General features: G+C 51.6%; 10 protein-coding genes across 10 annotated transcripts; 5 read left to right on the forward strand and 5 right to left on the reverse strand.

The window, feature by feature from the left end:
- Window positions 1-1,094: 1,094 nt before the first annotated feature.
- On the forward strand, window positions 1,095-3,245 carry J4E85_008953 (uncharacterized protein; the record flags this gene model as incomplete). The annotated part of the gene is made up of 1 exon (XM_051473177.1): window positions 1,095-3,245. The coding sequence occupies one exon, from the start codon at window positions 1,095-1,097 to the stop codon at window positions 3,243-3,245; it is 2,151 nt and encodes a 716-aa protein (XP_051322840.1).
- A 930-nt stretch (window positions 3,246-4,175) lies between these two features.
- On the forward strand, window positions 4,176-5,775 carry J4E85_008954 (uncharacterized protein; the record flags this gene model as incomplete). Its single annotated transcript, XM_051473178.1, has 3 exons — window positions 4,176-4,458; window positions 4,508-5,132; window positions 5,190-5,775. The coding sequence occupies 3 exons, from the start codon at window positions 4,176-4,178 to the stop codon at window positions 5,773-5,775; spliced, it is 1,494 nt and encodes a 497-aa protein (XP_051322841.1).
- Window positions 5,776-6,161: 386 nt separating this feature from the next.
- On the forward strand, window positions 6,162-6,950 carry J4E85_008955 (uncharacterized protein; the record flags this gene model as incomplete). The annotated part of the gene is made up of 1 exon (XM_051473179.1): window positions 6,162-6,950. The coding sequence occupies one exon, from the start codon at window positions 6,162-6,164 to the stop codon at window positions 6,948-6,950; it is 789 nt and encodes a 262-aa protein (XP_051322842.1).
- Window positions 6,951-7,181: 231 nt separating this feature from the next.
- Window positions 7,182-8,909, reverse strand: J4E85_008956 (uncharacterized protein; the record flags this gene model as incomplete). The annotated part of the gene is made up of 2 exons (XM_051473180.1): window positions 7,182-8,764; window positions 8,810-8,909. 2 exons carry the CDS (start codon window positions 8,907-8,909, stop codon window positions 7,182-7,184), a joined length of 1,683 nt encoding a protein of 560 aa, XP_051322843.1.
- Window positions 8,910-9,838: 929 nt separating this feature from the next.
- J4E85_008957 (uncharacterized protein) lies at window positions 9,839-10,627 on the reverse strand (the record flags this gene model as incomplete). The annotated part of the gene is made up of 1 exon (XM_051473181.1): window positions 9,839-10,627. The coding sequence occupies one exon, from the start codon at window positions 10,625-10,627 to the stop codon at window positions 9,839-9,841; it is 789 nt and encodes a 262-aa protein (XP_051322844.1).
- Window positions 10,628-10,931: 304 nt separating this feature from the next.
- J4E85_008958 (uncharacterized protein) lies at window positions 10,932-12,845 on the reverse strand (the record flags this gene model as incomplete). Its single annotated transcript, XM_051473182.1, has 1 exon — window positions 10,932-12,845. The coding sequence occupies one exon, from the start codon at window positions 12,843-12,845 to the stop codon at window positions 10,932-10,934; it is 1,914 nt and encodes a 637-aa protein (XP_051322845.1).
- Window positions 12,846-13,476: 631 nt separating this feature from the next.
- J4E85_008959 (uncharacterized protein) lies at window positions 13,477-14,397 on the forward strand (the record flags this gene model as incomplete). Its single annotated transcript, XM_051473183.1, has 2 exons — window positions 13,477-13,618; window positions 13,733-14,397. 2 exons carry the CDS (start codon window positions 13,477-13,479, stop codon window positions 14,395-14,397), a joined length of 807 nt encoding a protein of 268 aa, XP_051322846.1.
- A 249-nt stretch (window positions 14,398-14,646) lies between these two features.
- On the reverse strand, window positions 14,647-15,516 carry J4E85_008960 (uncharacterized protein; the record flags this gene model as incomplete). Its single annotated transcript, XM_051473184.1, has 1 exon — window positions 14,647-15,516. One exon carries the CDS (start codon window positions 15,514-15,516, stop codon window positions 14,647-14,649), a length of 870 nt encoding a protein of 289 aa, XP_051322847.1.
- A 777-nt stretch (window positions 15,517-16,293) lies between these two features.
- Window positions 16,294-17,483, forward strand: J4E85_008961 (uncharacterized protein; the record flags this gene model as incomplete). The annotated part of the gene is made up of 2 exons (XM_051473185.1): window positions 16,294-16,422; window positions 16,518-17,483. The coding sequence occupies 2 exons, from the start codon at window positions 16,294-16,296 to the stop codon at window positions 17,481-17,483; spliced, it is 1,095 nt and encodes a 364-aa protein (XP_051322848.1).
- Window positions 17,484-19,803: 2,320 nt separating this feature from the next.
- J4E85_008962 (uncharacterized protein) lies at window positions 19,804-21,699 on the reverse strand (the record flags this gene model as incomplete). The annotated part of the gene is made up of 1 exon (XM_051473186.1): window positions 19,804-21,699. One exon carries the CDS (start codon window positions 21,697-21,699, stop codon window positions 19,804-19,806), a length of 1,896 nt encoding a protein of 631 aa, XP_051322849.1.
- Window positions 21,700-23,278: the final 1,579 nt, after the last annotated feature.

Here is a 23,278-nt window from a genome sequence, read left to right on the forward strand (position 1 = left end):
TTGTGACTCGCGGTGTATGGTGTTCTGTGTGTCAAAAGAAAGCGTCCAAGTTCTCCTGACTGCAATGGCTATCGCTCTGCGGGTGGCTTGCCGCTATATCGCGCTATAGCCTGGGAGCGTAGGGATGCCGATGACGAAGACGATGGGGGTAGGGAGGTGAGAGGAAGATAACAGGAGCCTCCCTCCACGGCTGTCAGGCGCGACGCACCCGCCTGAGCCATGACAGCTCTCGAAAGCTTGTACGAGACGGAATCTTGTTGACATGATCCTCCTCAGGCCTCGAGCGTATGGGGCCTGCGCGATATCACGCGCTAGCGACCGTTACAGTATCGAAGTAAACTGCAACGGGCTAGGGGGTCACCCCATTCTCCTGACCATCACTCATGGAGCTGGTTCTCGGTGGAGCCGCACGGTGCTGCGTCGGGAACGGGTGCGCCATGCATGGGCAGATCATGAGAGCTTCGCGGGAGCTTTTATGCAGACAGGATGATGGCGTGCTTGACATCTGGGGTTGAAGAGAGACAGATTCTGTGGGCTTGAGGCAGCCTCAACGCTCTGCCAGTGATGTCGCACGAGTGAAGTTTGTTGGTAGTGTCGTTGGTAGTGTCGTTTCGCGGGCGGTGTTTGTTTTGCTGAGTGATTAGGGGTCGTGTCGCTAAATTCGGAGCCTGTTCCTGCATTCGGCCCAGGGATCCGGGTCCGAGGGATTTTGCCGCCAAGCCTCGAGCTACCTCACTCGACTTTCTTTCACGTGCCGACGTGTAAACGCACTCACAAGTGGCGACACTCACCGCGCGTGGAATGCCTTTGAGGACGGTATCCCAAGAGTGTGACGTCTGATGAGGAGCGCGCTAGCTGTCAAACGCGCTTTCCTCACGCGCTCTCGCTCTCACCGCGCGCTTCACCGACGCGTCACAAACGCGACTGCCTCCATCATGCTCTCGCCTACCGTGACGTTTGCACAGCTGCGCGCACTTCACTCGAAAAATCCTTTTCTACCTCCCTGCGGTCCTTGACTCCGGCATCACCGTGCGGCCACTTCCTGGTTCATAACAGCCGCTTCAATCTACAGCAACTCAGCAACCATCATCAGCATGTCGGCCAATCGAGTCAAGGTCCGCCTTGTCCCCGGCTGTTCCGACGGCGATCCCCTTCATGTGCCTCCTCCGGGAGCTCATACCCAGCTTGATCCACCAACTCTGTACCTGGAGAAGATTGGCCAACAGTGGATGGAGAGTCGAGGTGAGGCTAAGCCAGGTGTGCACTACATCCTAGAAGACCTTCCCTTTGGCTACACGCTCTGGCATCGCCCACGACCGTCGAAACCAAGCCATCTCGACAAGTACCTATATGGCCATCCTGGAAAGAAGGCGTTTGACTCGCCGAACCGATTCTTTCCTCACTTTGAGCACCTGATGAAGAACCATGGCAGTAACATAGGCTGTCCTTGCACTGTTTGCAGTGGCACTGCCGGAATACTCCCAAAGACTTCAGCGAATAGCTCGCAGACACGAACGCCGAGCGTGGCCTCCTCGCGAAGGTCCAACTCTTCTGCGTCAGTGCAGAGTCGACCTACTAGCGCACATCGCACGCAACAGCTGCCGGCTGCACCGCTTCCTATTCAGGCGTCACAGCACAAGGGTCGCCCGAAGAAGATCACTCCGGGTCTAGACACGACCAACGTTGATAATGAAGGCACGCCAGATGTGTACAGGAATCTCATCGATAAGCTTCGCCGGCATCGCGATGTGGACGAACCTATCCTTGAGCCACTGAGCCCAGACTGGCGCGCGGAACGAGACCATCTTCCAAAGTTCCTCAACGACATCAAAACCCAGGAGCAATGGGTTCCGCGAATTGGAGACATTGTCTTGTACATACGCAACATGCCTGATACCGTTGAATTGGTCCGAGACGACACCACCGGCGAGCTCCAGCTGTACGATGAGCGTCGCAAGCAGCATCTGGGTACTCCACAATGGGCGGCAGGCCTGGTCACTGAGCCGGCTACCGGTACAACGGTCGCTGAGCTCGTCACCTCTACTCATCCGGAGCGCAGTGTATCCGGCATAGGTGTACGCGTCGAACCGATCCCGAATCCAAATGACTCGGACAAGTCGCTCTCCAAGAGACACAAGTACGTCTTGTTGCGACAGACAAGCCCATTCATGATGTGGAGAGACCTCTTGCGCCGGATACCTCAGGAAGAATGGCATGATACCGTCAAGAACGCCCTCGCCCTCATGTCGACGCTCTCGCTCATGGGTAAATATCGCTTCCGAGGATCGTGGCCGAACGCGAGCATATATTGTCATGGCATCTACGTTGGCGCCGAGATGCTCGCCGTAGGCGACACCGTCCGCCTCCTTCCCAACAAGCAATCTGGTCAGTCCGGCTGCACGGATGTCATGAGCATCAAATCGATTCGCTTGAAGTGGACCAATCTGGATAAGGCCTCTGACAATGACTACGACGAGGGACGGCCATACAACTCTGAGATCTGGATATACGGGTCCGCATATACAAGCGACGTGTCACGTTCGAACAAGCTTTGGGTGACGGAGCACAATGTCGAAGCTCCACGAGTGGCAAATGACTATGCAGACTGGTACCCACTACACCCAGCTGACAAAGAGCTTGCCATCCCCTACTCGCGCGTCCTCGGTCGCCTGCACGAGCGCGATGCCATGGCCTACTTCCTCAAGTCTGACGATGACAATCCTCCAGGACTCGATGTCGGCCGGCAATCTGTAGTAGAGGCGCGCGCCTTTGCACGAAAGCACGATAACCGCATCGCTCAAGAATCCGATGCTACATGGTACTGGGGGGACGACCGAGCCGATGCTCTCAATCTCCACACTATCAACGGTCTCGACGTGTCGCGCTACGACCTCGACCGCGACGTCAAGGATCTTCGTCGCAAGTACCGGCAACTCGATGGTATCGCCAGTGGAAACGCGAAGCCTACAGGCCAAGAAATACTCGGCAGCAGGGGATTGCGTACCTTCATGGCACCCGCCTTGCCACTTCGCACGAGCAGCGCGAAGCCACCAAGTGATAGCGGAAGTTCGTCTATCAGTGCCAGTCAAGCCTCCCGAAAGCGCACGCACATCGTCGACCTAGACGACGAGGATGATACCGAAGAGGACGACCTTGACGAAGAGATCAGGGAGCACACCAAGGTCGTCGCGGAAGATCGCGAACGTCCGAAGAAGAAGCCGAAGGTGATGGTGGTCATAGACTGAAGGCCAACCATCAGCACATCCAAGACCAAACGGTGAATATACGAGGATACGATTCGATGAGCATATGTGAGATGCTTCACTCTTGCAAGAAGACATTATACATTAGGAATATGGCGATGGACGAGGTGGAAGCCTGGATGATTCCCAAGGCGACTTTACTTTATGCGGGAGGATCACTGTTGATACCCACTACTACGATATGATCGAGTAACTGCATGTATATGTACTGTACCAGATTCTCATGATATTACGGCAGATGCCAACACTGGCTGCTTGGCAGCCACAATACCAACATACGATAAATGTCCTTGCGTATCTTTGACTTGGTGACGCACTCACGCAGCAACCACTTCCAATCCCTCCACCCTCTCGAACTCCTCCGTATCAACCTCATCAAGCTCAACATCACCTTCCATAGTCATGTTCTCCTCTTCATCTGCCCCAAAATTCGCTTCTTCGATATGCGTTGCAGCCACAAGCTGCCGACTTTACAGACTTGCCTGGATGCATCATCAATGTCCGAACCAAGAGTTCAAGAGCTCCGCTGAAAATGTAACCCTGTGCGATCTACTCGCGTCCTTGGATACATAGTAGTACCCAAGGGCTTTAGTGAACATAGAATGCGAGCGATGGACGTTGTCAATTTCGGGTTTGCGGTAGTCAAGTGAGCAACTATAGTTAAAGCTTTGAGGCTACGAGATTTTAGCCCGGTCCATTCAAAAGTATCTGCTATCATTTGTTGCGCTTCGGCGCGAATGACGACAGCGGACAGGTTTGAGGCGTGGTATCCAACAGGTAGTACAAGTGAAGTTGACCACCCTGCGGTCCCCGCCCTCATTTTCAAAAGAGTCATGAATGTGATTCACGGAAGTGACTCATGCGTGCTTTAAAACACGAGGATTGTGTGCTCTATTATCTTCATTACAGAACATGGACGACGTTAAGATCTACAGGCTCGCTCTTATATGCGACGGCGCCTTTATAAGCGCGGTGGAGACGCCACTCTCGAAGGAGCATGAGCCACTACCGGAGAAGCATAAGCCACTACACAACGCTCTAGACGACTGCTATCAGCTATTCGTAAGATGGGTTAAAGTCACAGGCGCTAGGGAAGATGACGAGCGGAATCTAGACCAGCGACTGAAGTTCAGCCCGGACTTGCAGAACGAGGTAGCCAGGTTGCTTGAGCTCATCTCAAGGCACCTAAGGGGAGGTAAGACATCGTTGCACATCCTTGCTCGACTTGAAACTGACATACACAGACTTTTACAAGGCCCAAAGAGACGTTTATGCAATGTGGGACGCGTGCGTAGAGAGAACAAAATCTGCCGCGGAAGGCGAATCCTCAGCTACGAATCTTAGCGTGTTGGCGCAGATCTTCCCACCCGTAACAGTCATCCATGGAGCTATCGATGAGTTATCGCGCATCATGTCGATTGAGTCAAGAGACAAAGGTTGCTTTGAAGTGGCTGCGGTCAGGTGGGTGAAGAAATTACACCCTGATATACCCGAGACTCTGGCCGAACAGCTGGGCATATCCATCGAATGCAGGCGTCTTCGCTTACTCCGTCAAACAAAGTACGAACGGGGGTTCCCCCCTGAAGGATATCAGTATCGTCGCCCACGGCTTGCGCAGCCAGAAGATCAGATGGTGGCTGCGTTGGACCGTGTGACTTTGACCGACTCTCCAGTGTTGGATCCAGTACTGCCACCAGATGATGCTTCGTATCAGCAGAATATCGGGTCCGAGGCCACTACATCATCGGCAGCTCAAGCATATCCGCACCCAAAGGCTCCCAATCCACCAGAGGGCTCCGAGTACTGTCAATGTAAATGGTGTTGCAACAAGCTCAGTGCCAAAAACCTGACGTACAAAGAATGGTGGGCGTACGTCTGCCCATGAAGCTGTCGATCGTCATCGGCAAGTAAGCTTACATAATACAGACCGCACTTCGACGAAGATCTCCAGCCTTACACGTGCATCGAAAAGAGGTGTAGGTGGCCGCCGATATACTTCACGAGCGTAGATCAATGGCAGAAGCATATGGTGGAGAAGCACACCACTAGCTGGACCGAACACATCCACAGGATAGTCCAACACTGTAGCCGGCACGTAGACAAGGAAGGCCATACAGACCGCAAGGAGTTCCAAACCACCAGAGCACTCCTCGACCATTTGGCTGACGAACATGCTCTAAATGCTGGGTGCATCCCTTATCGAATCAAATCGCCGGGAACATGTCTGTTCTGTAACTCCGATGCCGCTGCCAAAGCAGTTCCAAGGAATGAGTTTGGAGCAAGCAAGACTGCGAACGTCGGTGACGCTGCTATTGAAGCGCATGAGTCTGAAGAGCTTGTTCGAGTAAAGCTCTGGGAGCATATCGGCCATCATCTCAGCAACCTGGCTTTCTTATCGCTGAAATGGTTCGAAAATGACAAGGTGGATGTCGACGGAGGTGATGGAAAGGCGAATGCCGCGCAGAGGAAAGGATGTAATGATGATGACGATCGGGAAGCGGCATCAGTGTAGCGGGGTACCAAGTTTCGTCCTCAGTAGTATCTGGGTACACTTCTTAGACAGCTTTCAATCTACTATACTTGAGAATTGAGCAAGGATGAGCCGCTTGAACAGTCGGTGCGAGGGTCAAAGGAGAAGATGATTGTGACTGACAGACGCATTAGGCCGATGCGTACGCACGTAGGCTACAGTAGCGCGATTACTCAACTGTTCCGAGGTTCCGAGGGACGCGTCTTCCCCGCATCGAAGCTAATCATGCAACCAGCACCAGCCCTACAAGCTATGCACAACAAGCTTTCGGTAGTAGATAACTTACTGCCTATATCCACGACAATATGTGAGGGCAAGTGACTGAACAACGCACCCAACAGGCCGTCTCCTCCTCCAACACCACCACAATGTCCAAAAACACCACCAACAAACCCGTCATCGCCGTCGTAGGCGCAGGCCCAGGCATCGGCGAAGCAGTAGCCCACCGCTTCGCATCCGAAGGCTTCGTCGTCGCCCTCCTCGCGCGAACAGAAGAAGCGTTACAAACCATGGCCGCGAACATCAACAGCGACGTGGGGACCGGGACGGCGCACTACTACATCACAGACCTGCGCATCGAAGATACAGTAACATCATCGTTCAAGCGCATCCGCGAAGAGCTCGGCCCCGTCAACGTTCTTGTTTACAATGCCGGCGCGCGCCGCGTAAACGGGCGTTCGCTCATCGACACCACGTCGGAGGAATTCGAGAACTTCACCAAGATCAATCTTTTCGGCGCGTTTTGGGCTAGCAAGCTCGTTATCCCGGATATGCTTGCCGCAGGGAAGGGTACAATCCTTTTCACCAGCGCGACAGGCGCGTTGCGCGGTATGCCAGGCCTTGCGTCGTTCTCACCCGGGAAGTTTGGGCTGCGCTCGTTGTGCCAGGTCATTACGCGCGAGTACCAGGCGAAGGGTATTCACGCCGTTAATATCATTGTCGATGGGCCGGTTGATGGAAAGTTGATTGGGGGTGTGATGAAGAGGCAGTGGGAGCGGACTGGGCAGACGGACAAAGCGGCGGACGTGGACAGCCATCTTGTTCAACCGAGGGATTTGGCGCATACGTATTGGTTTTTGCATACGCAGCCGAGGAGTACGTGGACGCAGGAGTTGGATGTTAGGGCTATGAAGGAGACGTTGTTTACGAAGCTGTAGTTGGATGGAAAACTGTAGTAGCATTTATCGATGTGTTCTGTCACAAACATCTGAAAGGGTATAAGATTTCATTGTAATGCGACATCTTCACTGCTTATCTACTGCGAATAACGGGCTCGGTATAGCCCCTTTACTGTGTTACAATACTGCGTTGACTAGACCGCGTTGTGGGCTCTGCTTAGGCATCGACTCCAGTCTCTCCCCAAAAGAATGATGTGACATCTTCAAGGCCTACAAGTGAGCTTTCACAGTCTTCTCGGCTTCTTCCCCTTTAGCTTGCTCAGCAAGTACCCTCCGCAGTATCTTGCCCGCATTGCTCTTTGGTATCGCTTCCACAAAGCGGATACCGCCCCTCAGCTTCTTGTGCGGCGACACACGCTCGTTGAACCATGAGGATAGCTCTTCTTCCAGCTTCTCATCGCCCTTGTACCCCGGCGCCACGACTACATACGCTCTCGGTAACTCTGTCACCCTCGACTCACTGTACACGCCAATGACGGCTACATCAGCGACCGCCGGATGGCCAATCAAGAGAGCTTCGAGTTGCGCAGGCGCCACCTGGAAGCCATTATACTTGATGAGTTCCTTGACGCGGTCCGTCATGTACAGGTTCCCATGCTCATCGAACTTTGCGACATCGCCGGTGTGATACCACCCTTCCGCGTCGAAAGCAGCGGCTGTAGCTTGGGCATTGTTGTAGTACCCTTTGAAGATGTTTGGTCCTTTCAAACACAGCTCACCCTCTTCGCCTATCGCCATTTCCTTTCCGTCACTCACGACCTTGGCTGACATGCTGGGCAACAAGCATCCGGAAGTGCCCAACGCCGTGGTCCAGGTTTCGATGCGTTGCACGCTCACGGCGGGTGCAGCTTCAGACATGCCGTAGACTTGGAGTATTTGAGCGCCGAGGCGCATGTGTATCGCGGTAATGATCTCGACGGGTATTGGGGCGGCAGAGGAATGCAGGTCGCGCAGGGACGTGAGGTCGTACTGGTCGACGATGGGGGCCTTTGCCAGGGCGAGCGCGACGGGTGGGACAATGTAAGCGATGGTGACTTTCTCTCTGTCAACCGTCTCGCAGAATCTCTTGAGGTCAAATCCTGACATGATGTGATTGGTCACGCCGTAGAAGATGGTGTTTAGCAGTAGTGTAGCAATTCCTGCATTTATCAGCGCGTGTTTGATTCTGAACTCGTTGAGCTTACCGTAGATGTGATACATGGGTAGGAAGCCAATACCCGTGTCTGTCTTCCAGTTGGTGTTGTAGCCATTTGCCGTCGTAGCCTGAATGCTGTTTGCTACGACGTTCTGATGCGTCAGCATGACACCCTTTGGCTCGCCAGTGGTTCCAGAAGAGTACACCAGGTACGCCAGATCTTCTTTGGGGTCGATTTTGACTCGGTTCATGCTGACTGACGCGCTCTTCAGAGAAGAGAAGTGCTGAACGGATTTTGTAGGCTTGTTGCTCCCAACCAGAAGTATACGATCCAGAGGAAGGCCGATTTTCGATGCTGCCTCGCAAGCGACCTCAAGACATGCCGCATTTGTCAACAGTCCCTTGGCTTTCGAAGATGTCAACTGAGACACCAGCTCATCGACGGTGTACATGAAGTTTAGAGGACACACGACACCTCCAGCAAGTAAGACGCCGAATGTAGCAGGCGCGACATCGATATCATTCGGCGTCATGATTGCCAAAACATCGCCTTTGCGCCATTGCCATTGTTTCTGGAGGCCCTGCCCGAACCGTTCCGCGGTGGACCGTAAATCAGCATATGTGAGCTTTCGGCCGCTGGCAATGTCTACGAAGAGCACTGCACCTGTTAGCTATCGCTTGACAGACGTGTTTGAACACATACCATGATCATCCGGGTACTCGCGATCCGGTCGCTCGAGAAAATACGTCCATGCATCGACGGCGGGTATGGTAATGGGCGGGTATGACGACTCAATCGGCATTGTTAGCAGTATAAGTATAACAGGAATGACTGGTTATGGTGCAGCGTTCAGCTCGAAATAGATGTTATATTTCCCATCGACGTGATCGTCATTGAAGTAGCGCGTTCAAACATTAGGGTTTGGTACTTCAATGGCTACGTCCGTAACACTAACGCGTCAGCGGCGATCGCATGTGATTAGTCGTGGGTACCCAAGTCGGCACCGTGAGACCTCGGGAGAAACCATTGACATGGGCCCAGCGCTCAAGGCGGGCAAAATTCCCTCCGCCCGCACACAGGCATTTGGAGCCTGCCAGAGCATAATATCACGCGATAGCTGTAATCCTGAGCCCCTAGGTGCTGGCTCGGTTGAGCTCACACAAGCGGAATCGTGAGTTCGGGTGGGAGGCGATCATCTTTCCCTGCGTAGGAGAGTTCAGGCTGTAGCTTGAGCTGAGGACGCGCACATTAGTGTGTTATGGTTGATGAAGGTAACAACGAGTTCAGCGGGATCGGAAGCTGGGAAAGCGCGCCAACCGAAAGCAGACTAGGCTGCCATCACGTGCATTCGGCAAATCTTCCCGAGCTCGTGAAGTCTGGCTCGCGCTCACAACGCGAAAAGACATCACACTCTTCACATGCACGAAACAACATCACACATACGGCATCAGGGATCGTGAATGACTACCGTTTGTTTCTTCCCTCAACCATGAATCGCCGCCATGGCGTCTAGCAGGTCGACGCTCCTTGGACGGACTCCGACGCGTCAAGCTCCGCAATGGCTCAGCAGCCTGACCCCAAATCGCCAAAAACATCGCGCATAAATTTTCACTTTTATAAACCACCACATCTCGATCTTCCTCGCAGAACTGCAGTCGTCAAGCTCTCTGTTCATCGCTTTCTCAGTGTCCTTTCCTTACTCAAATGCCTTGACGCCTTCCGCCGCAACCTCTAGCATGCGCGGATCTTCTTCGCCGGTGCGCCCTTGTCGACTTCTGCGTCCATGGTGTCCTTGCGCCTGGCTGAAGCTTCGTCGTTATCATCTGTCACGAACAAGTCGCCCTCGTGGTCAGAGGCATCTGTTGCACCGTCAACGTCTTCCGTGGTCGACGCATCGCCATCTTCATCGTCCGATGTGTTCCTGGCAATCGCTTTCAGAGCTCGGACAAGTGGTGCAAGTCCTGCTTTACTCTTGACATTGTCGTTTTCGAACGTCCTGTACTCTGTCGTACGGTCGCAGTACAGAAGAATGAACCGCAAGAGTGCTTTGATCATGAGAGAAAAAGGAGTGATGATACCGCTCTCGCTGAGCTTTCCGAAAACGTTGTCGCCCTTGATAACTTTTGCATTCCTGACATATCGGTTGCGGGCAGAGTCATTGCTCGTGGTGTAGTAGAGTCCAACTTCCCTTCTTCGGATCTTGAATGCTCGTTCCGTTCTATAGTAGGCCTGTTGCGTCCAGGTGAACTCGGAATAGTCCGGAACATCCTTTCGCTTCCGCTCGTCTACCCACAGCATGTCGCCAACCTTTCTGGACTTCTTTGTTAGTGCGTAGCCGACCTTAACGGCGTATTTGCCGCGATGGTGCTCTCTGATCTCGAACGCATCGGGAGCTGGAAAGCTGGCTAGCTCGTCAGGGCAGACTTCCCGGAGTTTTTCGAGCAACTGTTCCTTTGTGTAGACCTCTGATCCGTCTGTAACATCGAATGGCTCGTGCACGAAATGATTGTACTTAGACATCGTGTAGAAGCTGGATAGGTAGACCAAGCTAGGTTTTTTGTAGTGACGATTGCGAACACTGGGTAGGAAGTGAAGTGTCAAGTGTTGTGTGTAATGGAGGAGAAGGCTAGCGATAGCTCAAATACCTCGGGAGTAGCGAAGGTAAAGGTGAGTCGCAATAAAGACGCGGTTGAGGCGCCCTGACTCGGCAAGCTACCATATTTACCAGAGGATTAGTGAACTGCCTTCACCTCGACAGCCCAACGGTATTTCCAGCAAGAGAGCTGCAATCATTACGTCGCGCAGACGTCGTCGTTTGTCCCAACTACGGCTTCGCAACTTTCCGTATAGCCTCCTTAACAGAGCTACCAACCGCCTCCCAGTGTTCGCCGAGCCAAGTCAGATACAAATCAAGGTCCGTGTGGTGCAGTCCAGGTACCTCATGCAACAGCTTTTGGACGAAGTCACGAATATCGCCACCTTCACTACTACCAAACAATGCTGCGTGCGCCGCCTGATACATCGCAGACTTGGACGTATACATGCCGTCACCGTCTACTCCCGTGGCCTCAACCATTGCGTCGGCGTAGATCTCGCGGTACATTTGTAGCGACAAAGGAGAGTGCGGCGCATCAAGCACTTCGTACCCTGGCATCCAGTCTAACGTCAAGAACTTTGGAAGGGACGTGTAGCCGAGAGAGCGTGGGGCGGTGGAAGCGCGCTCCCAGTCGATGATACCGGTCACCTCGCCTGTTTCGGGATCGCAGAAGACATTCTGGAGGTTGAGGTCGTCGTGACGGAGTACGAAGGTCTCCTCACTATCCCCGGGCTTGACAGATTTCGCGAAAGCGTCGCTTCGAAACAATGCATCCAGGACTCCATGGATGACGCCGGGCCTTCCTTCATGTCCCTCGAACGGCCAGACATCAAGCAGACCATCCGTGTAGAGCTCCAGGCCTGAGTCGTACACTGGCTTCTCAGTAAGAGCCTTTTCAATGGCCATGTCTTCCGATATCAGTTCTGGGTCGATATTCCATTCCCAGAGCGAACCAACGGTAGGCTTTCCGTTTGCGTCAACATTGTCAAAGCACAGCGCGCCGATTTTATCAAACTCAAGATGGCGCAGCTCAGCCATGGCCTGAGCCAGCGAACGAAGCATGCGCGAACGTTTCGCCGCCAGTTCCGCGGAAGGAAAGTCGACTGTGTCCCGATCCCAGTCTTTATGAATGGGGTGAGCGTCGTGCCAGACTTCAGAGGCGGATCTGCCTGTGCAGGCCTTCATCAAGATGTAAGGCGCACCTAGCGTGTTATCCAGCTTGTCGTCATAGGCCACGACTTCAGGGACGGGACACTTGGTGCGCTCGCCAATAAACTCAATAGTACCAAACTCCGAACGAAGCATATACGCATCCTGCTTCTGCCAGCGAGCAGCAGTGCCGATGCAAGGAATCTTGACCACGTATTCGCCGTCGTCAGGGCTGTTGATAACCCGGTATATCCGGACGAAGTTGTAGCCACCCTCATATTCGCCGCAGAAAAGATAGTCGTCTTCGCAGTACTCGGAGGAGGGGTTGAGATGTTGCCAAAGGGTTTTCTGGAAGTTCGAATGGTCAAGCGCACGGAGTGGCTCCCAGTCCGCGCGATCAAGCGCTTCGCCATCAGAGCACGCGCTTGTTAAAGAAGAGGTTACCGAACCGTCCGACTTAGGCGTGGATGATTTATAGTCTTCAACCTCCTCGTCAGAGTTGGCACCGCTGGGCGAGACAGCATTTTCGCGCTGGATGAGGGCGAGGATTGCGGAGTTGTCATTGTCGCAGGCACGCTCAACTACTTTGAGCCAACCTTCTCCACTATCCGTCGTAATTTCGGGCGTAAGCAACCGCTGAGGTAGCTCGGGCAGCGTTTCGATGATGGTGCAGATACCAGAGATAACGTTGAGGCTTGGTAACAAACGCGCGGCTGTTTGTGAAGCAACGGCTTCGTGCGACACATCTGCTCGCTGTGATACTTGGCTTCTACGATGGCGCGCAAATCGATCGCGGAACTTTTCGTAAGCGATGGATAGTACTGTGGGTAGATCACCATTCCGCTTGCTGGAACGATCGCGGGTTTTGAGATCGTTTACGATGCTCGGCGCAGGCGGTGCCTTGCGAAGCTTGGTCTGAGGGCTGTCCTGAGGGCGCTTGGAGCTGAAGCTGGAGGCCAGACCAGGAAACAAAGACGTTAGACCGAAGTGCATGTTGGCACAGATACTTGGGGATGATTATCGGCTGGAGTTGGCGTGATGTTCGGTCGGTTGGCTGAGTGTCAAACTATCCGTAGTAAGGTAGTGTTTCGGGGTAGAGAGAATATATAGGACTCGAAGAAGTGAGCAACATATACACAAGTCTCACGGACCGGAACCAGCGCCACAGTGGAGCCCGAGCTTGTCTAGCCCGTGAATTGCGCGGCGTAGTGAATGATGTACATGTTGACAGATGGAAACGAATCACCACGTAGCAAACGCTACGCAAGTATCCTATCCAAGCGAAAGGTTACTTCGAAATGGCTGCAACAGTGACTCGTCGTCGCATATACGGTCTCTGCTATGGTCTTCCTTTCGATGTCCAGTGAATTCATGCAGGAATGTCGAGGCAGTTACCTATGTTATTTGAGTCTCCACACTTCAAGCGCATACTAGCACAGATCGTGGCGACGCATGGAATCAGCTCAGCTCAATGAAACGCGTCTACCAGAAGGCAGCCATGTTGTACGAGAATGCCTCGGCGCTGCAAGGATTTCAGTCTCTATACACTCTCGCCGTACTCACTACCGCCCAATATACACCTGCATACAGTTCCAACCTTGATTTAACCCAAAGATTAACCAACATGGTAAAGCTCGCAGGAGGATGGATAGACCTCAACGAGAGATACGGAGAAATGTTCAGAGGCGACTTCAACCCCAACATCTGCAACAAGAACACCCTCAAAGTCTTGGGCTTGACACACCATTGCAAGGACTGCAAGGTTGGTACACACTGCGGTATTCTCTGCACCCCCTGTCAACTCTGACTGACCGCCGATCAAGGCGCCCCCACAGAAGAAGTGCTTTTGGCAACTACATTTCGGTCTGTATAGTAACAAGCGCGGCCACAAAAGGAGCTGACGAATCCAAAAGCGTTCTGCGACGAATGCGGCGAGCGCTTCACGGTCTGGTCCAGGGGATGTGGTAAACATCCTTACAGCCACGGCTACAACATTATCTTCAAGGCCGTACGTGATGACTGGCCGGCCTCGGAGATAGAGCGACTACTGGCAACAAGTGGTAGTGTCCAGGACGAGGGCCTCGCAGATCTAATCGACAACGATGGCGCCTCCCCCGATCCAGACCCCGAGGATGGCGATGTTGCTGAGCTCGCTGGAATGGTCGCAGACGCCGATATCAGTACGAACAGCGAAGCCATCGAAAACTTCGACTCTACCCAAACGTCCCCAGTGCCTGAAGCCGACCCCAACGACCAAGTTGAACAAAGTGTCGCGTCGTCTCCCCCTGTCCCCACAGGAAAGACTTCCCGAATGTCGCAATGGCTTCCCACCGGGCTCAAGGGTAAAGACGCCAAGGGCATGAGAAAAGCGCGTGCGGCGACCGGAAGAAAGACACGTCGAGATACAGAAGCTGCTGTGCAGGCCGAGATAGCTGCGGATGAACGCGTGAAAGATGCGCAGAGAGCCAAGAGAGCCGCCGACGTAGCCAAGAAAGCAGAGCAAGAGAAGACGAGGATGGGAAGAACTGGCCATAAGAAGAAGTAGGTTTTGCTTGGCAGCCTCGTTCAAGTTGTGCAATTACAGTTAAATTGGGAGTCTAGGGCATGGGCGATGAGGCTGCTCGACTATTGATATGCGCGTATGGGATATGTAGGATACGACATGAATTGAGATGATGATACGTATGATGCGCATGTATTCAGAACCAGCTGTGATGCTACCAGTACGATCAGCCATCTACATCGCATAAGAACACTACACCGCGACTTACAATGCTCCATATCGCATTGCCACTCAGCTTCCACCACCCATAACCTTGGTCAAGCTCATGGGCAGGAAATTGCCAAGCCCAAGACCACCACCCTCCATGCCACGCAGCACCTTGCGCATCGCAGTGCCACTTTCCCCCTTCGAGCCCGACCCGTACACAAACTCGGCCACCATCCTCAGCTGCATAGGCGCCTTATCATCGCCGTAGTGGCTGATCATCTCAGCCTTTGTGACCTTCTTCCGCACATCGTTCCATTCGCCGCTCTCAGCCCACTTCTCGCACTCTTGCCTGTGTTCGGCATTCCACCACGGAGGTAGCAGACCTCGCCGAGTCTCAGCCAAGTCTAGGAACTTCCTGAATGGCTCAATGCTTGAAGACTTGCCCGTATAGATGCTGTTCGGTGTGGGCTTATTCTCGAGCTTGTTATCGTCTTCGGATCGCATACGGAAGGAGTCGATGAGGAGTCTGTAGACGTCTTTCTCGGGGCGGTCGTGGAGGTACTTTCCGTCGTCGAGTCGTGTGAAGGGGTTCGGTACGTGCTTCTCGAGAGTCTTCATGCGAGGTGCGGCGTAATTGGAGCTGTGTTCGGTTTTGGGTGGGAAACCATCGTAGGCATTGGCATTGGCTTGCGCTTGCTGGGCGCAGATCTTCTTGTGGTTCTTCCAGTCATCTTTCTGGCAGTCGCGGCTGCAGTATGGTGTTGTCTTGCACTTAGCGCACCGCTGAAGTGTGCCTTTCTCGGTATCAGCCTCGGCTTTGTTGCATCGGGCGCAGTTGGACGGCATCTCGCTCTCGCTCGTGCTCGTGGTGCTGGTTTCTTTAGATCCGAACGGATTTGGGACGAATAGCCAGACGAATACTGCAATGAGTACCCAGACAAGCGTTGAAGGCATGACGAAGTGTACGGCACGTTGGCGAGCTGGATTAATATATTGAAAGAGGGGGAATTCGGTCCGTAGGGAAGACGCCCACAATGTGAGAGCAAAATCTCGCGATCAACGTCATCGTCCTAAAACACGCTAAGGAATTAAAGTGGGGTCGAAGATTCCATCCCGCCGCTCCACGTTCCCGCCACGTACTCACGTGCTCTGGCGTACACGTGCTTCTACAGCCACGTGCCTCAGCTCCTTCTGAGCAGCATAAAACTCGCAGTATCTCAATCTTTCTGATCTTTCGTTCTTGAAAATGAGTACTTCGTGATTGATGGGCGGTGTGACACTCTCGAAAAAAGCAAATGGAATATTCGAGGCGTGGCGCATGCGGGACGAGCAGCTCCGAAACACGCATCGCCGGCGCCCACGTGATCATATGTGCCTTCTCATCATCCATTCAGACATTCTTAATCCATGACGAAGGCTCCTCTCATGTCACGATGAGCATCTCAACACATCGCGGTTACGGGATGCCATCCTTGCGTATAGAAGCATGTGCGGGGATAGACGATGGAAGGCGGATGCGGGGAAGCTACACGCGTCTACCTCCCCACTTACGACGTAGTTCACGGTCGATAACGATTACAAGAGCGCGACGACTGGATGTGTGTACTTGTAAGGCACGCCTGATTGTCATAGAGTCCATATATATGGCCATCTTTCTCCGCATATATCTGGCAAGATCGCAGAGTTCCATGCTACCTTTGAAGCGTACACACCACGTCCAGCAACAACATCATGCAAAACCCATCCGTAGTATTGTATGGACCAAAGAACGCAAAGATCGAAGATACCGCAGTGCCAGAGGTGGTTGACCCTCACGATGTGATCGTTCGCATTAATTATGTGGGAGTTTGCGGAAGTGATGTAAGACCACCACTCTTTCCATTCACTTGACCCTTTCCATTCACCAGAACAGTTCTCGTCACATGACTCCATCAACCAACTAACCAAACACCTAGGTCCACTTCTGGCACCACGGCGGCATCGGAAAAATGATAAACCCCACCGCCGGCATCGTAATGGGCCACGAAGCCTCCGGCACCATCCACTCCATCGGCCCATCCGTCAAAAGCGTCAAACCGGGTGATCGCGTAGCTATCGAACCAGGCATACCATGCCGTATCTGCAAAGCGTGTAAATCTGGGGTTTACAACATGTGTCGCGATATCCGTTTCGCCGCGGCACCTGGACCGCCTGATACGCAAGGCACGCTGTCGAAGTACTTTCGCAGCGCGGAGGACTTTGTGTACAAGATTCCTGATAAGATGGGGTTGGATGAGGCGGTGCTTGTTGAGCCGCTCGCTGTCGCTGTGCATGCGGTCAAACTGGGTGATGTGAAGCCTGGCGAAACGGTCGTGGTCATGGGGAGTGGGACGATCGGATTGTTTTGCGCGGCGGTCGCGCGTCAATTCGGTGCGCATCGCATCATCATTGTCGATATACTGGAGAAGAAACTAGAGTTTGCGGAGAGTTACTTGAAGTGCGAGACCTTCCGTTCGTCCCTCGACGCAAGTCCAGAAGACAACGCCGAAGCGCTACTCAAGAAGTTCGACCTCGTGGAGTTCGGCATCGATACAACTGGCGGTCTCGTCGACACAGTCATCGAAGCTTCCGGTGCGACAACGAGTATCGATATGGGCATCAACCTTGTGCGCCCGGGCGGGAAGTATGTCCAGACCGGCCTTGGGAAGCCGAAGATCGAGTTCCCGATTGTGGCCATGGGCCAGAAAGAACTCATGGTGAGGGGCTGCTTCCGATACGGTGCAGGGGATTACGAGCTTGCGGTGGGTTTCTTGGAGAAGGGATTGATCGATGTGAAGCCGTTGATTAGTTCGGTGACCCCGTTTGAGAAGGCGACCGACGCATGGGAACAGACTTCAAGAGGAGAGGGTATCAAGAATTTGATTCGAGGGGTGGAGGGCTGATGGTTAATGTGGCTCAAGAGAACGAAATTTCTTCTCAATCCATCTGCAACACGACTTTAACAACCAAGCGTCTGTCCTTGCTTCGTCGAGCGTGCGTTGTCCATCCTCCAGACACATTTTGCCCACATCTTCAAATTTCTCCATGTGTGGTACACGCACTCAGTATCACGGTCCAAACAACAGCCCACCTTGCTATTGGGGATATCTGGGCGACGCTCGATTTTCTTAACAAGCCTTATCAATGTCGTTCCTTCATGTGCAAAGTTCAATGAATCCGCGTGGCTCCATCGAAACCCCAACGGTGGAGCGACCAAGTCTACCAGGTTTGCGTGTCCATCAATCCAGAATACCGGGCAGGCTTGTCGAGCATTCTTCTTCCAGTGTTTTGGACAGACCTGGTCGAGAATGTCCGTGAGATAGAGGAACATGCTCATCTTAAGTCTCCCATATGTAGTATAGTGGGTATCGTGGTGTACATTGTCGCCTCTAGTGTGCTGAAGCTCGACAGCAACACAGATCTCGTCTACCTCAGTACCGTCATGAGTAGTTCCCTTCAGATTGAGCAACCCGTTCATGTTGATGCGAACATCTGTGGGGTTAGTGGCGCGAGTGAGTGCCACTTGGACTAAGATCGTTGGTAGTGCGGACGTCGAATACAGGCTTTGAGTGGCGATCAGTTCCACCAGATGATTCCGATGCCCGCCTTCGCGGACCCCCACCTCAGCGTCATATCTTCTCACCAAATCCGCGTCGCTGTAGTCACTGACCCTCTCTTTAGCCGTAAGCTCTATGATCACCGGCATGTATTGACTAACAGCTTGAACTAAAGATTCCCGGAGTGTGGCAGAAACATCGAAAACATTCCGATGGAAATTGGGTTTCCGGGCGGAATTTATGGGAAGCCGAAGATGATCTTCCGCGGTGATTGTATAAGCACAGATCATGCCTGGCACATCGTCAGGAAGATCCGTAAGTGAATTGACTGGCCTCGCGGCGGACCATCTGACCACGCCAGACGCTGGGTGGATAGAAAAAGAACGGTGAACACTTCGCGATCCTGTGTAGTACTGGACCTGGCCGTCTTTGCTGACACGGTGCATAGTGACTGACGAGAGAAGCAATTCTGAGTTGGAAAGGCGTCGAAGATCTAACGTTTCATCCTTGGCAAGAGCCGCGAACGCCTTGTTCAGTCGGACAGTGCCTGCTACGATATCCGCAGGACTCGTGCTGTTGGGATGCATGCTTCCGGGACATTTGAATAGGAGTCTAGGGTGGGCGAAGGTAATGCTACAGCGTGGTAGGTCTCCATTCCAGACTATCCTTAGTAACGGCAGTAGGTTTTGGTCCAATTCAACCTGGTCACATCCCCAACCGCAGACAGTCGAGATGTCGATCACTACCTTTGTTATCAACCTCATCTGAGAGCCAAGTGAGGCGAGCCATATTGGCGCATAATTGATCTGGTGGTAGTCACCCCGATTGCTGGCTTGACACCGCCTGATTGCTTCGCGGTCACACCTCTGACCAACTCTGGTAACGAGGAAGGTGTTGTTGGCATACAAGATGCCAACCGTTTCGTGATACATCTGGCGACAAGACTTCAGCAGGCCGATCCCAAGAGATGCTTCATGCCTGAACCCCTGCGCTTCTTTCCATTCAGAGTCTTGCCTCTTCTGCCAATTTTTCAGGCTGCGGGGAACATGCCTGCCCTTCCGAGAGTCATAGCCCATTCTGTCATCTTCTGAGCTGTCATCGGCGAAAGACTCATCGTCTGCACGAATCTCATAAGGCCGTCGGTCGTAGTAGAAGTCGGCGTTATGGATGAGTATTCCAGGTCGTCGTGGCAGCACAAATACGTATTCGTTGATGGTGTTGCGTACCTCCGCCGGCAACGTCAGGAAGGACGGCGCGGACGCATCCAGAGGAGCCGAACAGCCTTTTGGTATTTCCATGGCAGTGTATGGAAAGATGTGTGCGAAACGGTATTAACGAGGATAATGGGTGTTGCGAGACAAGCCAGAGCTGATGGCGGTCTGAAGACAAGTGGAAGGGGCGGCACGGTATTCAAGCTAGGCTGTTATAGGTTAGTAAGGAAACGCGAAACTCACGCGTGCAAACTTCCAGCGATGGCCCATGATGCTGCTAGTATCGTTGGTGCTACTCTGTGTTCATACCTAGCTATCGCTGCATTCTCCACCGATTTCTGTAGACCATCTCAGCACCAGTATCACGACGAGGTTATCGCGTTTCTTCGATGGCGCGTCCAGAACCCCTGATGTCACCCGCAGTCTCCCCGGAGCATGGACCCACTCACAATCCTTCAACGCCTCATCTTCTTTAGCGCATCATCAAGACTGCCCCAACCGACCTCCACACACCGCCTCAAATCGTCCCAAGCATGTATCAAGCACTCGTCGCGCCTATCTACCGGACATGCAAAGTCCATCAGCTCTGCGCGCCGCCGAATGACATCAGCTACCGAAGCAAGTTTCAACTTCTGGCCTCCCGAAAAGCCAGGGACAGCATTGCTGCTCACGTCGGACTTCCATTTGGTTGCTCTTGTGCAACGAAACTCGTGCGGTTTCTCAATGCATTTGAGGATGGCGCCGAAGCCGTTGATGCGTATGTTGGGTGTGTAATGTTGGCGCTCACGAGCATAGATGCTGTCTCGGAGGAGGTCGGTGAAGAAGAGGAAGACGGCTTGTCTTAGCTTCTCTAATGGCATTTGTGAGCATGCTCTCTGGTGTCCTTCGTTGTCTTTTATAATGATCTTGATGGTCGACCACATGTTGGCTTTGAGTATGGACATGCTGCTCAGGAAGCGCACGAAACCTCTCATGTTAATCTTAACATCCTCGAGACCTTTGTCGTCATCCACGATGAAGTTGAGGTCGATGCTCTGGCCGCTGGTAAGCCCAAATTCGCCCCTGGCGATGTAGCTGATAGTTGTGTTGTTGATGGCCTCCGGCCAGAGCAGGGCGTCGAGTGCGCTAAATCTCTTGAAACTCGTCTCGGCTTCCTGACTGGTCATTGAGAGGGTCAACGAATACCCTGGTCGGATGAGAGACTTCACCGAACAGGGGACCAGACTGAGAAGGGTGAGATCAAGTCCGTGTGTAACATGCGCAGTCAGATCCACGACGATGCCTTCGGGCCCAAGTGCTGCATATCGAGCGATGATCTGTCGAATCGATCTAGGCAGGTCTGCGCGGGATTTTATCGGCTTCTTTGGGTTCCAGGAGACTTCTGCTCCTTTACTCAGAACAGTGAAGAACCTCAGCCCCGAGCGTTTGTACTTGACGAAGTGCCATTCAGATCGCGATCTTCCCACTCGTTTAAATTCAATCACGACACTCTTTAACGATCGCGAAACACGCCTTAGTCCAAGCATATCTTCTTTCCCGAGAGTATGTAAAAGAGTGTTGAGATCTTCGGGGACCGCTGTAGGGTCACTTGTACCATGAATATGCGCAGAAAGCGCTCTTCCTGTAGACTCAAAGACTATCTCGCATTTGGCTTCCGGGTGCGCCCACATGATGCGAAGGAGGGGGAGGACATCGAAATCGGCCGCCCACCGGCAATGGGATGGACACATGGCATCCGTGTCTATGACCACCTTGCGCAGGAAGCGGTAGTGATCTCCAATAGAACTCATCCATCGAGCAGAGTAGTTCAGTTGGTTGTATCTTTCGTTCGTGTAAAACATTGGTTCATACCATGCACGATATGCGTTTGTAAGATAGCTGATATCGTGTCTGTCGGTGCGTCGAGTGAAAGCGAACGTGTTGTGCCCGTAGAGCACTCCACCTGCCTCGGAACAAATCTGGCGACAAGATCTGAGTATACCGAGTCCATCCGAAAGGCCGTCGGCAAATTCTGCTTTCAAAAATTGCAGATCCTTTGCGTCGTTGTCCATAGCTGCTGCCCATGCTTGACGGTCGCGTTCGTAATGGGAGATGCCTTCATATCGGCAGGTTTCGCACCGACAGGATCTCAGCTCGACATCGTCGTAGTCGTCTAGGTCCGGTGCTCGTGGAAGGAAGGCGTCGGCGTTATGTAAGAAGACGGGACCATCATTCTTGAAAAGCAGCTCGTAAACGGCGTTTCGTATCTCGGCAGGCAATTCTAAGAAGGAAGGTTTGCTCGGGTTGGCAGGGTGAGAAGTGGCTTGCATAGGCTCCACGATTGTCGCATTGTGCGATGTAAAACTGGCCATCGCAGGCGTCGATGAGACGCTTGAAGCTGAATACTGAGTTATGAAGACATCAGAAAATATTTGGAACCCAGCAGTCGTGGAATCATCGTCGCTACCGCACTAGGATGTGGATACCAACCGCGGAAAACCCACAATCTACCCACGAGCTCGATATTATGGTGCGTTGGTTTCGCCTAGCATTATCCGAATTGCAAAATTTATGGCTAGTGTAGCAAATGAAATTCGTAGAAACATCTGGTATACCACATTCCAAGAGAACGCGTATCGCATCGACTGCTGTGATATTGTCCAATACCGCTATGTAAGGGGAGTACGCACGCCCTATCTGTCTCAGCACTGGACCGAGAGGCAATCAATCTTGGTAGAGATGCACTGTCATGCACAAAACCTCCTGCTCGCGGAAACACAGATAAAACACGAGGATTAAAAGCTAACGTTGGGGCATAATAGGGTATATTTACGAGCGGAATCAGAACGTAGTAACTCCGCAAAGATAACTAGTATTTAGATTAAGCGATACTATACAGGACTAGTTTCTAAACTATCTTTGTTTTTGTTAGAGCTAGAGACAATTAATAATTAGAGATAATTAAGTATATTATATTTAATCTACTATAAAAGAAAGTTAAAATAAAATTTCTAGCTATATACCTAAGAGCTAAGTAATTACGTATTTATAATTAAGTAATTATAACTACTTTCTAACTTTAATATACTTTTTAAAGTAGTAAGAGTATTAATCTACTCTACTAAAACTAATCTTATTAAATCTACTATAATTAGTATACTCTAGTAGAGTCTAGACTTAAGAATTTAAAGCGTAGTAGTAGATTATAGCCTAACTAAGCATTTAATTATACTTAATACTAATAGTAGTAAGCTCTTACTTATTTAAATAAAGTCTAATAGCCTAGAAATTAACTTTATTAGTTTAGAAATTACTTTATAATAGTCTAGAATATAGCTAATAGCTATAGAAATCTAGGTATCTAACTAGTAAGAGATAATCTTAATAGTAAGATCTAGGCTTTTAATCTTTTCTAGGTAAAGTTTATAGTATAATTAATAGCTTAATAAGCTACGCTAGCTTTTTATATAAGTACGCGCTTAAGCTAGAATTAGAGACTTTATAATAATAAGTTCTCTAATTCTTCTCTTCTCTACTATAATTATCTACTTTTATATTATTAAGACGCTTAAGCTAATAAGCTAATAAGCTACCTATTTAATTAACTTATCTACTTAAGATTCTTAGCTCTTAAGTCTTAGCGCTCTTAAGCTCTATACTTAATTTTCTACTCTACTTAATATACTACTCTACTTACTTCTCTATCTTTTTTATTACTATAGTAAGTTCTTACTTTTATACTTAAATTAATAGCTAACTATTATAATTTAGTCTAATAACTTAACTCTTAACTCTAACTCTAGCTATAAGCGCTAGCGCTCTAGCTTCTACTATAATAGTATTCTACACTCTAATTATAATACTTCTAGTAGTAGTAATTATAATACATAAGCTAGTACTTAGTGTAATAGTACTTAGTATAATAGCGCTCTACTTAATAGCGCTCTATAG

Source organism: Alternaria conjuncta (assembly GCF_024043145.1).
Source record: "Alternaria conjuncta strain BMP 0040 chromosome Unknown scaffold_15, whole genome shotgun sequence".
In the NCBI taxonomy this organism is placed as follows: domain Eukaryota; kingdom Fungi; phylum Ascomycota; class Dothideomycetes; order Pleosporales; family Pleosporaceae; genus Alternaria; species Alternaria conjuncta.